The sequence below is a fragment of the Cyrtonyx montezumae genome, unplaced genomic scaffold (genome assembly GCF_038088225.1).
Source record: "Cyrtonyx montezumae isolate F1298 unplaced genomic scaffold, pur_monq_1.0 scaffold_37, whole genome shotgun sequence".
Taxonomy (NCBI): domain Eukaryota; kingdom Metazoa; phylum Chordata; class Aves; order Galliformes; family Odontophoridae; genus Cyrtonyx; species Cyrtonyx montezumae.
Window position 1 is genome coordinate 1,155,248 of NW_027072042.1, and position 17,677 is coordinate 1,172,924.

Genomic DNA, 17,677 nt, shown 5'->3' on the forward strand with positions numbered 1-17,677 from the left:
AGGTAAGGTTCTCAGCTGACTTTTTCCTTTGAACATATCATCCAGAGACAAGGATTGGCCCCAAGGCGCCAGGAAGCAACAGCCCCCATGACCACAGTCCCACTGCCCTGGGATACCTACAGCTCTGCGCAGGAGCAGAACTACTGATGTCTGGTGCTGACACTTTGGATGGAGCTCCTCTCCAATAATTGTGTGATCATGGTAATTAGACACAAAACAGATTTTAATTACTTAATTGTGTAACAAGGACCCTTCAGCTAGTAAGCGAGGCACATACTCAGCGCTATTATTCACAGGCATGTAATCTACTTCCCTTTGTGCTGAATATTTCATTAGCTGCTATTCACATCTTCTCAGAGGTGCTTTGCAATGGTTCAGTGATTGGATTTGCTCTGATTTCTTCTTGGCTTGTACAAATTGTGTCACTAGAAATATTTTATCCCTTTAACAAGAAAAGGGGAATCTTTCCAACCTTGCTGTTGGCGAAGAGAGCGCACACCACAAATCTCTGGAGCTTGAAGGTGTTTAGGTTTCTACTTTGCCTTCCAGGTCCTTTGGGTGGATACCACTCTTTTGGTACCTTTGGCATTTTGGACATCACTGAGTGCCTTAGAAGTGGTACAGTATGAACAAGAAACAGCGACAGTAACCAGTGGTTTCTGTAGGTGAAGGAGATTGGAAGTCCTTTTAAAGTTGGACCAGCCATGGCTGGAATTACTCTTGATTTACTCTTTAAAACACAGAAGGCTGAACAGGAGCACATATATAGGAAGAGGAGATCTATCGGGCCCAGGGACTTGCGACTACACTTTGAACTGCTTGAATGGCTTCTTCAAGCCCAAGGCAGTTTCCTTCTAAACCAGACCCAGCAAACCAGCCTCAGGTTTTGGTGCTGCCATATTTCATGGATGATGCCCATCTCTCCCCACTTCTGCTGTCTTGAGTAAATTCAAGAGGGAAAAGCAGATTTCTGCTTAAATGTAGGGCTTGTGAAAAATTAAATCCCTGCTCCAAGTGTCACGGCACCCCAGCCTCAACCTAGAAGTGTTTATTTAAGTCTGGATGCTTCATGCTGTGGGCCATCTATAAGGGACAGGCTGTAGGGCTGAGCTGCCCTCTCATTATGTGCTGCATACATCACATGGACATAGGCAGCCTGACCCAGAAAAGAAGATGGAGATGGAAAAGACCCAAAAAAGACCTTTAAGATCATCAGGCTCAGCCATTAATCAACCCATCACCACTGTGCCCCCTAAACCATGTCCCTGTAGAGCTTTTTGCCTTTCAAGGACTTTGACAAGACCTGCTGATGCTACCAGCTACACTTCCAGGATAATGTCTGAAATCAAGAATGGTTTTCCCATGAGTTATGGATACAAATCTGAGTTCCCTGTTGCCCGTGTTAACCAGAGGGATCAATGAAACCACTGCCATTCCACAGCTATGAATAAAGGGAGCACTGGACCCAGTTTTCTTTTTCTGACTTTACTGAATATAAATCAAGGCACAGTCATGCTAACTGCATTACACAGATCCTGGTAACTTCTCAGTATTTGAGAGACAAGAGAAATTATCATTCAACTCTGCTCATCAGGTTTATTGTGTGCCAGCCAGACGATACACATTTCATGCAGACTATACGTTTGCTCCAACCACCACTCGGAAGAAAGGGCTCAACTTCATGTGCATTGCTCCTGCACTAAGGTACTTGGTTCTTGGTCTGTAGCACCAGTGATTTTTTCAGGTGTCCTGGAAGCAGAGAAAGAGCAAAATTGCAAAGCTGTCAGAGCAAACATCTCATGTCCCACAGCAAAATGCCATCCCCAAGACAGAATTTGCCCCGTGACTATGGACTCGACAGATCACTCCCCATGCAGCCCTGCATGTTTGGTATGTTCTCAAGATGGCTGGTGAGCCTGGTCCTGGTCCTGGTCCCTGTAAGGAGACTCTTCAGAACCCACAGATGCCCATTACGTTGAGAGGGCTGGAGCTTCTAATTCACTTAGGATCAGGATCAGGCTCACTTGTCAGCTATGAAAAATGCTTGCCAATTGATTATAACCTGCATCAAAAGAGCACCTCGCTGTAAAATTGTCTCACAAAGAAGCAGTTTGTTTCACTCTAGGTGGGTGGTGAAAGCCCTATAGAGCAGGGGAGCAAAGCTCTTGTGCTGCTCAGGAAGTACCCAGTGCCTGTTAAAACAGCAGATAAGAAAGAAAGCAGAGCTGATGTGTCCTAAACCCCATCTGAGAGCATCCCTCGTCCTCCCTTGCCCTCAGAAGACACCGAGAAGTGGTGGTGACACCAAGGTGTAGGATCTCTGTTGGAATCAGCTCTGTCCCTGGGATAAAACAGGAGGGATGCATCAATATAAGCACACCAAGTTTCAGCTACGCTACATATGCTATGGATAAACTACAGCTTGCATAGAGTAAACGTGATGTGGAGCAAGAGAAGAGAGAAGATGGCTCTGGAGTTGGGGTAGATGCTGCCAGAAGTTTTGGATGGGTGTTGAAGGGAAAGATGGGTTCTTGTTGGAGAGAGATTGGAAGGAGTGCAGAGGGAGAGATAGAGAAGGAAAAGACTGGGAAAAGAGCATCTTCAGGGCGGAGGAGAGATGGGATGGATGGAGAGGGATCTGTGAGGCTGTAGAAAGCAAATGGAGAAGCAGCAGAAACCTGTTCAGCTTTAGGATGGTCAGTTGGCATGGTGGTTACATTTACGGACTATGGAGTCCCGCTGAGTTCCCCATCCTGACCTTGGCTTTGCATAGAGAGCAATCCCAGCCCTGAGCTTAAAGGGGAGAAGGAGAGGATGGCACCAGGACCAAGAGAACAGTGACCATCTCCTTGGCCAACGAGACCAGCAACCCGTATGTGGAGACCAATGCATCCTGTGTGTGCTCATGGGACTGCACAGCTCTGGCAGGACAGCTCTCACCCCAATACTCACCCTCACTCTGCTCTTCATGCTTACACTGAAGAGACTTTTGTTGGCAGATTCTGTCGGCAGAGGCCAGCAATGCCTTCCCCAGTGGGACCAGCAGGCATTGTTTGGAGACAGCTTGTGTAGGAATGTTGTTACCAAGTCCTTCCAGCCAACGAGCTCCCACTACTGGGAATTAAGTGAGCCCAGCCCCCTAAATGAAGGTACTGGGAAAAATGCAGGACAGCTCTTTGGAAAGCTGTCCAAAGAAGAAGGCTGAAGATGCCTGCATATCCTCTCCAGCAATCAGCGTGTCCAAGGGCATGGGCAGACCCAGGGCTGTCAGCAGCTGTTTCAGGTTCCCAAGAACAATGCAGGTGTCCACATCTAGTCAGCGATAGTGATGATGGCCTAGTCAATGATGATGACCCAATGAGGCCAGAGCTCAGGTCTTCCTGTGCCTGGGCTCGTGTGATGCTCCAGGCTGCAGCAGGTTAGTGCCAGATTAATCCCAGCTCTTCCCTGAGCTTAGTGTTCAACCCTGACCAAATTATCAGAAGAATTTACCCTTCTCAGAGGTAGCCAGGAAAGCTGGTGCACACTGTGTCTGCAGGGTAGCTTCTGCTCCATTTTAATCTCTTGGCTTGTTTCCAGTGAGTTTGTGCATCCTTCAGCCACATAATTGGAGGAAAAAAAAAGCTGTGCCCCATTCCCAACCCCTGCCTTCTTCGTTCGCATTGAATGCGTATGATAGTATGATTGCAAAGCACATTCAGAACCTGCTTTTAACTGGAAGGAATATAGCAGGGGGAGAAAATGACATTAATTTCCCCGGGAAATGGCACTCAGAGACAACACAGCCCTGCACAGCCTCTCATCAGGAGGAGAGAATCCAGCCCTGGATACCAATCTTGCAAAGAGTGTGGTAAGAGGATGCAAACTGGTGGGTTGAAAGGAAACTTGATTATGAAATATAACAAATCCTAGCACACAGGCAGCAACATTTACCATTGATCTTTGGCTTAGCCAAGTGAGGGAACAGTCTGAAGACCCTTACACCAACGAGGGCCATCAGTGGCAAAATGGTGAAAGCCATTTGAGTAGGAGAGGTTAATCATGAGATACAGCTAGGTGAGAAATGGATACGGATTGGAGATGACACTGTTATTCATATTACAGCCAAGAGACAGAGATGCTTTCTGCCTGATCAAAAGGAATTCGGCAGGGGTTGGTTTCCCAGAGGCAGCACCTTCTGTCTGGAGAGCCATTTCTCATCCCGCAGAGCACTGTGCTCTTTTGACTTGAGGTCTAAACTTGCTTCCAGAGATGATGAACCCTGGCAGTTATCCCGCTGGTCACAGATGAGGAGGACCCACTCGTGGCTCATCCCTGTTTTTCTCTAGATTTGAGTCTTTGTGTTTTGGTAAGCTCATTTCAAAACAGGGCTGGCGATGATGTGAATCCACCTCTGCAAAATTATTTTAACTCAGAGCATTTCTACTATTTGGTAGCTGTAATGAGCCCAGACAGAATCATAGAATCATTAAAGTTAAAAAAGACCGTGAAGATCATCTAGTCCAACAGAGCCAGCTCTGGGCACACGAAAAATTAGAAGTTGCTTTCAAGAGCAACTGGAGCAATCCTCTACTGGTGGCTCAGGAGCAGCTCCAGGCACATTGTGAAGTCTGACGTCAGAAGGATATTTTTTGCAAAGAACGATGAGAAATCTGTCTCTTCTTTCCCAGATAACTGTGTTTCTAGTTAGAGCCTTTGTCCAATAGAATAGTATTCATGGTTCCTGGAAGAATTCATCAGCTCCTTGGGAAACGCTTTGACAGTGAGGCTAAAGAATGTGCAAAATCACTTCTTCTGAATGCTTTATTACACTTTGTGAAACGAAGTTTGCTTTCTGTGATAATAGCAACAGAAATAATTCCTTTTTGTCCTGGGAAACGGCCGTAACATTGTACTCAATAATGGGCTCAGCTACATTCCCTGGAAAGGGCCACAGCACCAGGTAGTGGGAGATGAAGCTCGAAGTTAAAGCAAGCAAATGAGGAATTTCAGCATGGATCCAGATCTAATCTAGAAGATTGTTCCAGAACTTGGTTCACTTTTGTAGTCAAAAGTAGGAGCCTGGAGGCAGACGAGGCCCCATGAAAGAACAGCAGCAGTGTGCAGACACAAGAGGCACTGCCTAGCGTGAGCGATCCTCTTTCCTTCTATGCCTGTTCTGTACCTACACCAAATTCTCCAGGCTCTGGGGAAGTCAAGCACAACCCAACTGCAGGTCTCACTTGTCCTCAATGAAAACTCCAGGCCTCAATTGTGCTCCCGCTGTACTCACAGGTTGAAGGGTCCATGGATCCAACTCTAGCCTGGGATGAAAGGAGCTGATGTTCAGGGCATCTTCTGGTCCTCAAGAAGCCTCCTGTGCATCCATCTCTGAAACATCTCCTGCTGCTCTGCCAGCTTCTGTTCCTTCCTGAGAGCTGTATCTGCTTGGCTTTCCACTTCTACTCACTGTTTTCTGTATCGTGCTGAGAAACATTTCCGTTCACATCAGCTTCTCTTGATCTACAGAAAAAATATTTTCTTAACATCAGCTTCTTCTGCCCTGGGCTACAAAACTTCTCTCTTGTTCTCCTCAGTTGTTGCATTTGTTGTGCCACCTGCCAGCCCAGGGCATCTCTGCACAAAGCTGGAGAAAAAGCCAAACTCTTATCAGATGCACCAAAACTGAAAAAGAAAAGGAAGTCACGGTGCCCTGAACACGACTGGCTCCCAAACAGACAACAAAGCTTGCCACTGTGGCTGTAAAAAAAAATAAACTAAAAATTAAACAAAACAAAGGTACCACGTCACAAAAAGATGAGCAGAGCCATCCCAAAAGGCTACAGATGGAGCTGCAGGAGCAAGACCAACTGCTGAACTGGCCACGAGGACAGACAAAGTGCACTGCAGACACAGCTACTGAAGCCACACCAAGAAATGAGAAAGGGCAGTCGGTTGGTGAGGTATTGTTTATTCCAAGCAGAGCACGTTACCGCACAGTACAGCAAAGAAAAAGGCTTACAGACCAAGAGAGACAAGACCAAACATGAGACAGTAATAACTTGGGGAGGATGGAAGAAGAAGGTTCCTGGTGAAGAGGGGTGTTTAGGAAGCCCTGGAGGAGACAGGAGTTGGAAGTGGGAGGACAGGAAAGGACTGGGGAAGCAGCTGTGGGACAGATGGTGAAAAGATGGAGGAAAAAAGAATAATAGAATCATTTAGGTTGGAAAAGACCTCGGAGGTCATCAAGTCCAACCGTCCACCTGCCACCAGCACTGCCCACTAAACCATGCCCTAATTACTACATTCACCCTTTTCTTAAACACCTCCAGCAACAGTGATGCCACCGCCTCCCTGGGCAGCCTGTGCCAGTGCGTGATGGCTCCTTCTGAGAAAAAATCCTTCCTAATGTCCAACCTGAACCTCCCCTGGTTCAGTGCGAGACCATTCTCTCTTGTCCTGTCAGTTTTGAAGGTAAGAAGGAACACGGTGGATGAGGTCTAGTGGGCTGGCAAGGACACTGAAGATAGCGTAGGAAGGAGCTGACAGAAAGCTCTGAGCAGTGCTGGGTCCTAGGGAGCAGGGAGGGAGCAGGGGCAGTGGATCACAGGCTCACAGAATCATTTAGGTTGGAAAAGACTTCTAAGGTCATCAGTTCCAACCATTAACCCGGCACTGCCATCTACCACCAAACCACACTCCCATCTACACATCTTTTAAACACCTCCAAGGATGAAGACTCCTCTGCTTCCCCGGGCAGCTCGTTCCAGCACTTCACAGAAGCACTGCCCCAAAGCACTAACCCATCAGAGGTGCCCGTGTCACAGCTGACAGATCTTTTGGAACACAACAAGGTGGTCGCAGTCAAATTGATCCTCAGTTGGGTAATAAATCCTGAACCAGGCTCAGGAGCAGGTCAATCCACAACCAGGGAGTGCTTTCAGGATAGATTACCTTGCCCATTGGGTACTGGCACCTTCAAGTGCTCCTGGCTGCTGTTTGGTGAACTGGGACGGACCTGCCTGTCGCTGTCATCGTGTGATGAGCTCTCCACCATACCCCATGGAGGATGCCCCCCACCCTTGGCTGGGACCCAGAAGGGCACATGGGTCTCTGACTCCCAAAGAACTATGAGAAGAATTGGCTTTTAAGGGGGCCTGGGATTGCAGCGTGGCTCAGCTTAGGGAGGGGAAGGAGGTGGGCTGGTGACAAGTGGAGGAGTTTGCAAACGTTTCCCCTTTTCCATCTCTCACTCAATAAACTGTTGACATTGAGGAAATGGTTATGATGCCTCTGCGCCCTCACATGCCCCTGAGCTCTGTCACTGCTCCTCATCCATCATTTTTTTGGCAGTTGGTCCATCTGTTGGCTTCTGTGGAGCAGACATCCTGCAGGGAGAACTGGCATTTTAGTGAGCATGAAGATGCCTTCCATCCATTAATTGGCTTTCCTCCTATCCTTGGGCTCACATCTCCTCCAGATGACAGCCCTGATTAGAGAGCTGCTTCCAAGGCATCCTGCAACAGAAAATAACATCGGTCACAAACAATCTCCCTATTCCACAGAAAATGACCGGTCCTGAAGTGCTCAGAGCTGTGTGGCCCTCACAAGCCAGCAGCTGAGCTTGGGAGCAGACCCAGTCCCATTAGTGGAATCACTTCCCACCCAGAAGGCTCACGTGAATAAGGGCAAGTGGAAGTAGGCTGTCCAAACCCCAGTGGGAACAAACTTACCAAGGGAGCTGAAGTTGGGGTCGGCGCATCACAGTATTTTGCAGCAGTGCAAAAGATCTTAGAGGTGTTCTTAGAGCTGAGCATGGTCACGTCTTCACAGTCATACTGGGAATTTCTTTCTTTACATTTCCTCTTCATTTCACATTGACGTGCTGTTGGGAATGGTGGTTATTCCCTGGATGCCCGGAGGTACCAGCTATGGCAGAGACATCTTCCTAAAAGGTCCCTGCATGGCACATCTCTAAATAAACCCCAAATCCAAAGGGTACTGAGAAACAAAAGGCTGTGCTGGTATAAGGGCTGATACATCAGCAGATGAAACATCCCTACCCATCCTTTGACTTCAGTCAAATTTCTAGTAACTCACTTCCAGCACTTTGTAGTGATACCACTCTTACAACAGCCTTTGGAAATCGGTGGGCAGTGCCAGTCACTAATGACCTGGCAAAGATTAATGAGTTAGACAGCAGCAATGGATGCAGACAGGGATGACTGAAGAACAGGGATCCTAGGTCTCCATGCCCATCATCAACCCTGTCGGTCCTTGTCTCCTAGCAAAGCATCCTGCCCTCCAGGTTTGGGGATGATGAGCAAGTTCAGACAGCAATAGGGCAGCGAGGGCCCATTTTACAGCACTGATTGTGGGTGGCTGGGTGGGACCTTTGCATCTTGGCAAATATTTTCTCCAATTCCAGCTGTGGAGGGGTGAAATGATAAATCCCAGTACTGAAACACTCCAAATCTCATGTAGGTATGCATGATAGATGAGCAGATGAAGCTGGTGGAAAAGGGAGAGGAAAGGCAGTGTGATACAGCAGGTCAGAAAGTGACTTGTAAACCAGAGAGAGATGGAAAATAGCACCCAGGAACAGAAATGCAGGAAAGAGAGGGCGCTCCGTGGAAGACAGCAGTGCAATGCTGAAAAAGAGAGAAAGAGAAAAAGCCCCAAAGCAGACCATTTTTCCCGGGTGAGTGGGGATGTTATTGGAACATCTACTTGAAGAGAAAATATGGCTAAAAATAAAAACCAGAGGTAGGAGCTTACAGGTAAAGAAAAATAAAGAGAGATGAAACTAAGAGCAGAGTTTACCATTTGCAACCAAGCTGTGCCCTCAGCCCTGCTTTCTTGTCAATCAACACTTTCTCCATACAGTCAGCATTACAAGGGCTCAACCCAAGCATCTCCCATCTCCTTTCAACAAGGACTTATGGTCCTTCAACCCCTTGGGGGTCCTTCAGGTGGTCTGGGGCACAAGCAAAAGCTGTAAGCAGTTGGGAAAAGGCATGTCATTAAATCCCACGAGGCCACAGCATCTTCCCTCCCTCCAGCTGTTTGTGGTTTCTGCTCCCTGATGCGATGCAATGCAGACACAAGCCGGCATGCATGGCACTCACCGCACAAACCCTCTGCTCGACACGACATGGGTACAGAGAAAAAGAAAGCGAACTACCTGCTCCGTCCACACGACTTCACTGTCCATCTTCACCTCTGCAAACGCTTAGCTCTCAGGTCAGGCTAGGCTGAGGGGAGCAGCCCTCTAAAGGGAGCCAGGCTGCAACAGCTCAGTTGTCCCTATGGCAGGCATGGAAGTGGAAGCTCTAGCAACACAAATCTGATTATGGTTGGAAGGGTATTTCACTTAACTGTGCTTCTTATCGAGAAAACAAGATCAAGGAGGTGGTATTTGTCTTTAGCATTTATTTATCATTGAAAAAAAAAACCCTTTGAGCAAGCAAAGATCACAAGCACGTCACAATCAATTGGCTATACATTAATTTGTGTGTGAGTGTGTGTGTGTGTATGTGTGTGTGTGTGTCATTCTCATACGAACAGCAAGAATGAAAAAGCACCACGAGGAGGTGTGCTTCACACGGTACAAGAGACAACCTGTGATATGCAACCAAACCCAGGCCACAAAATATTAATTAGACACTTCCTATCTGCCTCCAAGAGGCAAGAGTTTGTGGAATTCATGGGAGCCATGTTTTCACAGCGGACGCGTTGCAAATGAAGAAGCAGGTGATCGGTGTGCAAAGCAGTCAGAAAACAGGAGCTCAGTAAGCAATTAGCACCATTTTGCAGAAAGGAGTAACAGTACAATACAGTGAAAATGAGAAAGCAAGCAATCGACAGCATAGGAACTTTCACAGGGTAGAAAGCACGACATTGTCTTTTTCTTTTTACAAGGAAAGCAAAACATATTACAAGTTAGCGGTGAGACGGAATCAGCATCGTGGTAGCTGGAAACACAGAACAGCAGAGCACTCTTTCCCAGTGGGATTGACAAGCTCAGAGTCCAAAGTGAACTTGAAAAGGCAGAGATTTGGTCTCTCTTCCGATAAACCTGAGTGGGTCTGATGGGGGTAAAGTCAGTGGAAAGTTGAGCAGTGTGGGATTTCAGCCTGACTACTGCTGTTCCTGGCACCAAACGTACAGCTCAACTGTGTGCTCAGACGTATGCTGCAGACCTGGTGCAGATGGAGCGGAGGCCAGAATTTAGAGCTTAGAATTTAGAGCTCTACTTTGTGGCTATCGAAGATGGAGGCCCTGAGCGTTTCTCAGCCTAATTCTGCAAAAAATTGAAACCTTCCAAGGGTCGTTCATCCCACCCAAAGAGGTGTCCAAACCACGTAGGTCACTGGCTCCTGGAAGGCGTCTCCACTGAAGGAGCTTTGTCTGGCTAACTCTTGACATCTAGACTTGTAGTTGGATGCCACCCAAACCATCATGTATTAAGGAAATGTGAGGCCATGCTCTGACCACTCATCATGCATATTTAATGCACACCACGATGGATGCTGTTCATTGTGAAGAAGCACTCCTGAAGACCTGGAGATCGAGTAGTTGATCCAGACCATGGACATGCTTGGTGCAGATGGTCTGAGCATGGCTCTTACTGACAGTCCTTTGGGCAAAATTTGGTTCCCGTTGAATCAAGGGACAAAATACTGTTGAATTCAAATTGAAATGGTGGTAACTGCACTATCTCTTCAAATGTGAAACCTAGGGCCAAAATTATTCCAAGAATGGTTTTGCATGGTCTTTCCTTATGGCACGGTGGGCTATTGATAACTGTCTACATGCCTTCCTGCCATTTTCTGCCTGCTGTGACACGTCATCTTCACAGCTATATCCTGAGACAAGGATGGACTTTATTGTGGAGTGTGAAGATGGCTGGAGCATCTAAATGACAAGAAATCACACAGAGTCCTGGAAGCTTAGGCTCCTCTGGCCAGCTGTCCCTCATATGCCAAGGTGGGAAGAGCTGGGGGTAGCATTCCCCTCTGTGAGCATAACGCAAGCCTTCTGCTGAGCTGCTGCGCAGGCAGAGCTGAGCTTTGCACTCCAGCAGTGCTGCGGGGGATTCTGAGCACTCAGAAAAGCAATGGCCACTATGGACAGGTCAGCTTCTCCATGGAGCATGCACATCAACAATGCATTACATTCGCAAAGATTTCCACAGTTTTACTTCCTGGAGGATTTCCCTGGTTTCCTCCTAAATATCGGAGGCTTAAATATATATATTTCTATATATGAATATATATTTTCCACATACACAACCTGACTAGCTCATAGCACACAGTTCTAACACAGCTAAGCTTGGAAATACACCACTGAATTCAGAACACTACACTTACTTATACTCAAAGCTTTAGGCTGTTAGCGCAAGGCAAACAGGACACATCACACAATACACTGAACTTGGCATTTATTCATTACTAAGGCCAGCAAATGTCACTACCTGTATACCACAGAGCTTACCTCCTCTTTGGAAACCTTCTCTCAGCCTCTTAGCCCATCACTTATACGTGTTTCCAAAAGATACGATTCTAATGGGGTGAGATTCCAAAACTGAGTCTCTTCACCCTCTCAGACCATTTCTTTTCCTATTAGATAGTTTCACATCTCTAAAACACCCTAGCAGCGAGACTTTCCTCACTCCAACATCTCTACAGCAACACAATTCTGAAATTCCTCTTCTATCACCCCCCAACCCATCTCCCACCTCTCTCCTCATTCTTCCCAACTGTCTGCTCTCTGAAGGTTTCTGCAGGTTAGGATGGAAACACAGAACTGCAAAAACAAAGAAGGACCCTGCACCTTGACTTGCACCCACTCTGTGCAGTTGGTACAGGAGAGTTTCACAGCTCCATTCGATCAGATCAGAGCTAATCCTGATATATTTAGGATCGAATCCAAGAGTTATGTCTGCAAATTTGGACTGGGACCACACCTCACCAGGCTCCCACTGTCTCTGTGACCCAAATTCTGGAGTGTGCTATGCCAGTCTGGCCTACCAGCATGTGGAAATCTTGCCTGATCTCATCAACATGTGGTGCTGGCCTACTTCGTACACGCTAACAAATAGTTCCACTCTGCTTGCACCTTCCAAACTCATCTTCCTGGGCACAGTAAATAGCACTGAAAACCTGAGATCCTGCTTGAAGAAACTCTGAGGATTTCAGCAATTGGTTTAAGGCCCTGGTAGGGTGCTTACAAGCCAACATGAGCTCCAGCAGCTGGACTCAAAATAACAGAGTCTGTTGGCCGCAGCCAACCTTGGTGACTCATTCCTTTCTACTCCTTGGAAAGACAAATCTGCATATGAAACCTTGCTCTGGAATCTAGCTCAGTCTACTGGCACCCCAAAACAGACAAAGATTTAAAGCAAGCCTGAGACAATCAAGAAGATGCACATCTGAAGGGAAACAATTGGGAAGAACAGCCTGCAGATAACCTGGTCTGCCCGGCCACACACCTGGGAAGTCACCTGCTGACCTCCATGCCTTCCCTCACTCCTGTCTTGTATCAAGGCCTTCAAGTGGTGCTGACGGGCAAAGCTGCCCTGATGCAACAACATCAACAACAGCTACGCCAGGGGATGACTTGGCCCTTCATTTGCAGTGAGATCTCCTTCCTTGTTGCTGGAGCGAAACTCCAACTGGTGTCACCAGGAGAAATGGCTCTTGGCCACACCACCAGTTCTGATGGATGGACTGATGGCAAATCCACAGCACTGCATATGAACTCTGATCCTCTCCGTGTTCAACGGCCTGCTGACACCGGTGGGAGATGACCAAGCAACAGTGAAACACCAAAAAGGGCCCCGTGGGAGGAGAGCACAGCCCCTTGGCAGCTCAGTGGGCACTTAAGGACCAAGGACAGGGACGGGCTGTTGGACACAATGGCAGCTGACCCATAACCTCCATCTCCTACAATCCTCATGCATTCCCTCATCCCTCCTGCGCTCGTCCTCACTCTGTGCAGAGCCGTGTTGTGCAGGCAAAGCAGAACAACCTGACCTCAGAAACAAGGATTCTCTAATCCTCCTTGGAAATAAAACAGAAAAGCTTCTAATACAATCAGAACAAAAAGCAGATTAGAAGCCTCTAATTAATTTTGTGGCCTTTATTTAATCAAAGGAAAAAAAAAAAAAGAAAACAAAACAAAAAATAAAACAAGAAAAGGAAAGGAAGAAGGAAAAGAAAAAAGAGAAAGAAAGGAAAGTGCAGTGACATTTACTCTTTTGCCTCAGCCAGTTTATTGTTCATCTCTTTACTTTTCTCCTTGTCCTCTGGCTTTGCTGTGTTGGAGGTCTCGGCGCTCTTTTTCTTGGCAGCACGTCCAGATGCAATCTGCTTGTCTTTGGCCTTTTTCAGGGGTTTATGGCTTGTTGTGGTCTTTTTTGGTTTGGAAGGCTTTACGCTAGGCTTTTCCACCTGCATGGAGGGTAACGTGCCAAACAACACAGAGACAGAGAGAGGGAGAGAGAGACACAAGGACAGGTGGAAAACAGGATTTAGATGAGAGCCATCATGAATGTTGCTTATATACTCAGCTGTGGCCTGCTACAAAAGGAGGAGAGAAGTTCTTTGACTTCAAGAGGGCTTTACGTGCCCCAAAGGAACTGCTTCTCTGGGTTGAAAGCTGAAAAACAATGCTCAGGATAAAGAGGCAGGTACAAATCCAAATCACTTGGGGACGGTTGGGGTGTGGGACACCAAGTGACATCTGAGTGAAGTCCACAGCAGTATCCTGCACCCCCCTGTTTCTATAGCCCCAAAAGTAGGGGAGATGACCTCAAAATGAAAAAGAAACAGAAGTTTTAAGCCCTTCCTTGCCGGCCTTGCTATCTCACCAAGACCTCACAAATCAAAGCAGTTACAAGCTCTGGGAAAAAAAAAAATGGTCCCAGGTTTTACTTGGAGAAAACAGAGGCTGGACAAGATTTTAGCCCAAGCCCTCTTTGACACATCATCCATTTAACCAAAGCCCAAAGGGCTTAATGTCAGAATCCGTGATGTTCTCTGCATTAACTGCAGATGAAGATCTGGCTCTTGCCAGGTCATTCCTGGGATAAAGTGTAACATGATGTCTCAATAGCTTTAGAGGGAAAAAGAGAAAGCCATCTAGATTGATAACCTGGGAAATAAAGCCAAATGCACTTCATCTGGGCCCTACCCTCACTTCTGCACAGCTTTGATTCCAAAGTACATCAACATACCCTAGACCCGTTATGGAAGAAGGTGAACTTTAAGGTCTCCTCCAACTTAAGCCATACTAAGCCAGCCCTGAGGATGCACCCATTGGTCAGAAATGGATATGCCACATAAGAGGAACAGACACAAGCAATGCTCAACCCAGCCTTACAGAGTTAGACACATCCCACCAGGAGCAGGGGTGGTCCTGAGGCCCTTCTGCTGTGTTCCTCACCTTTGGTGGTTCTTTGTAAGGTTCACTGTAGAGAGTGCGTATCCTTCTGCGCTCCAGGAATTTGTTATCAGCTGGAGCAGGCTTACTGGTTTCCCCCTTGAACTGAGCACTGTAACTGGTTTCGTGGGTCATTTTCTCCTCTGGAGGCTTGTACTGGGCCTTTGCTTTTATAGCCTTCACGGGCTTGACGTCTATCCAAGGTCTGAACTCGTTTCTGAAGATCAAGAAAGAAAAGATTTGAAGTCAAAAGTCAAAGCAAAGGGAAAGTAGTGGTGGTATGGGAACAAAACGCACTGCTCAGTGAGGTCTAATAGAAGGGGTTTTGCCCTTACGTTTTTCACTACATTAGGCAAAAATCAAATGAAATTTGATCTGTTGAAATCTGCCAGTCTCAGGCACTGGACAGCCCATAGATGCTTCTGTTTGAAACCACAGATGATTTTTTGGCTGCACAGCATCACCTCCTCACTGAAGCCACCTGCACGCAGCTCCTGACCCTCACAGTTAAAGAAATTGTTTAGGAAAAAAACACACCAACAACATTAAAATCCATGTCCTGCTCCATGCTGTTGGCAGCTCAACACTGGACGCACGCTTCTCAACAGCCTTCCCAGAAGCAAGGTGGAAAAGGGAGAAGACAAAATTTCCCTTACCCACGCCTCTAAGTACCAAACTACATCACATCTGTATTTCAACAACTTATGTTCAACAACTTCTGTTGGCTCTATAAAAGAGTAATAAAAGGCAGAGCTGTCTCAGATGTAAACTCAAGCAGATGAGGAAATGCAATGTTCATAATGTATTGTGAGCTACGGCTTCTCCCGTGTTAGCCGAAGGTGAATTCCAGAGTAACAGCAAAAAAGATTAGTCCTTCATTTGCTTTGGACAGAGCTGCAACTTTCTGAAAACAAAACTGAACAAAGTCACGTTTCAAAGGCCTTTAGCATGTGCTGGACACATTCTGTTCCCCATCCTTCTCTTGCATTTTTTACTTCTTCCCAACAGAGCACCGCTATCTTTGCGGTTTTGAAGCAAACCATTTCATTTTGTCTCTCAGAAGTGCCACTCATCAGAGAATGGAGATGGAGAAGCCCCAGCGTGTTGCTGCCTTAGATAGGTTGTGTTAAGACACAGTCCTTTTAGACCCTGAAGCCTCCAGCACAAGCTCCAGGAGTGATTACAAAAGCGGTGACCGAAGCACTCTGCAAAGGAGAGATTTTTCCTTGTTCTTAATGTGACTTCTGAAGCAGGGGGAGGTTGCAGACCCTGTCCCTGCCATTTAGCCACCCATGGGATGCATCACCAAGCCCCATCTCGGGGTACTGTGCCTCTGCCAGTCAGCCCTTGCCTTAACAGCTTTGAGCATCTTAATCAGCTTCAACCAAATCTGACAAATGGTCCCAAAGATGCTCAGCTTTTACTTTTATTAAAGTCGGCGTTTGGGCCGAGGCCAAAGGCTCAGGAAGGCTTTAATACACACACATTCCTCCTTCAATTAATGGAATGCCTACATTAAGGGCTCACCACATCTGCAGGATGATTACGTCCTTGTATTTAACACAGACACAAAGTCTGCAGAGCCCGGTGCGCCCTTCCTACCCCAGAGGTGTGGGACTGCCTTAGGGTGACCCAGAGGGCTCCTTGGGCTCATTTAGACTGTAGTATCTATGAACCAAATTCCACTTCCATCTCTCCTCCCTTTCCTAGCGTCGATTCCAGATCTATCTATTTTTTCCCCTGATTTCTTCCCATCTTTCCCCCATCTGTTACTGTTAAGCCCTTCTTGTGCTTGGATAACTGCCACAGAGCCACGGATACTGCCTGTATGAAGGATGCTATCCTTCATGGAATTGTGTTGCACTGAACAGAAAGATATGAATGGGCTCATCTGTGTCCCCTTGGCTGTCCCCCAGCCATCTATGGACATCCCTCTGCAGCCCATTGTTAAAATACCTCTTCCAAACAAAGGATTGATATAAAAAGGAGAGGAAACATCTTTAAAGAACTGGATTAAAGATGTGGCTTTACTCGTAACATCCAGCTGCAGCTCCTAAAGAAGATAGGAAGCTTCTTCCTAACACCCACTTTTGGTCCATAAGTAGATCGCATTTTCAATCTCTTTTAGAGGAATAAAATCATACAATATTTCTCCAAGTTCAGGTCTATCTGTCACTCAGATCCCTTCCTAGCAATGCCTGAACCCGTTACCTCTTTTCAGTTGTATTTGAGGCAGGAAGCCCAGAGGTGAAAATTAGAATGCATTTCCTCAGAACCAATGTGGAACAGAAGGAACATCCAAATGGTGTTCTTCAGCTGAGGGAATGCCAGGTAAAATTCATTTTCCTACCCATTCTCAGGCCACAGACAGGTGGTCAACCAACCCACGTGTACCAACAAGCCAACCAGAGATAGGGATTGGATTAGTAGTTGGGTAGGGATAGTGACAGGAGGATGGTTGGACTAGATGATCTTGTAGGTCCTTTCCAACCTTATGAACCTATGAACCTATGAACCAGCAAACCTGAGCTACCACCTGTGGCATCAAACAAATTGAGACCAAGGATGGAGGCAGCAGTCTCGTGCACGTAGGGGCTGGACCTTAAAGGTGGAAGACAAGCCAGGATTTATTCATCCTCACAGAAAGCTTGGAAGCAGCACGACTGTGTTTGTTACCACAGCATCTGGCATCCTCATTATGCACAGCATTATGCAAACACACAGAAAGAGACGGATGCTCCCGGAAAGCCCAAGATCTCTACAGACAAGACAGACACATGGGGTGGGAAAAAGGGCTGCCAAAATGCTAAAGCAGGAGATCAAGCATAGAGCTGAGCTGTGATGTCTGCAGTGCTGCAGCCAGACTTACTACTGTTGCATACACCATAGCCGGTCCCCGCAAGCACCAGCAAGAGCATGGGTTGTGCTCTCATGGAGCTCCACCATCCCTGGGGGGCACCAGCTGCTCTCTGCTGGGACCACCCTCGTGCTCTGAGTGTGCCCATTCTGTGTATCTGCCATCCAGAGCAAAGGCAGAAGGAAACTCCAACCATCTACTACAGCTGGTCACTGATATGCTCCGCACAGGCAACAGAGAATGGAGAGGAAAAGCAGCAGCTCAGAGTTGAGTTTTTGGATTCTTGGACTAGTAAAGGTGCCAGTTGTCTGAGGTATTGTACTGGCAGTTCCTAAAGCAGTAAAACTACCCTAGCTTGGAGAAAGGCTCTGCATCCCTGAGGTATATCCCCAAGGC

At 47.0% G+C, this 17,677-nt stretch overlaps 1 protein-coding gene across 1 annotated transcript in view; it reads right to left on the bottom strand.

The window, feature by feature from the left end:
• Positions 1 to 1,478: 1,478 nt before the first annotated feature.
• MAP6 (microtubule associated protein 6) overlaps positions 1,479 to 17,677 on the bottom strand; it is a 35,483-nt gene continuing 19,284 nt past the window's right edge. Inside the window, exons 2-4 of the mRNA XM_065745700.1 lie at positions 14,428 to 14,641; positions 13,237 to 13,433; positions 1,479 to 1,749 (exon numbers count right to left, since the gene is read on the bottom strand). Of these exons, the coding sequence (XP_065601772.1) occupies positions 1,680 to 1,749; positions 13,237 to 13,433; positions 14,428 to 14,641 (481 nt within the window). The 3' untranslated portion in view covers positions 1,479 to 1,679. The remainder of the gene's footprint in view (positions 1,750 to 13,236; positions 13,434 to 14,427; positions 14,642 to 17,677) is intronic.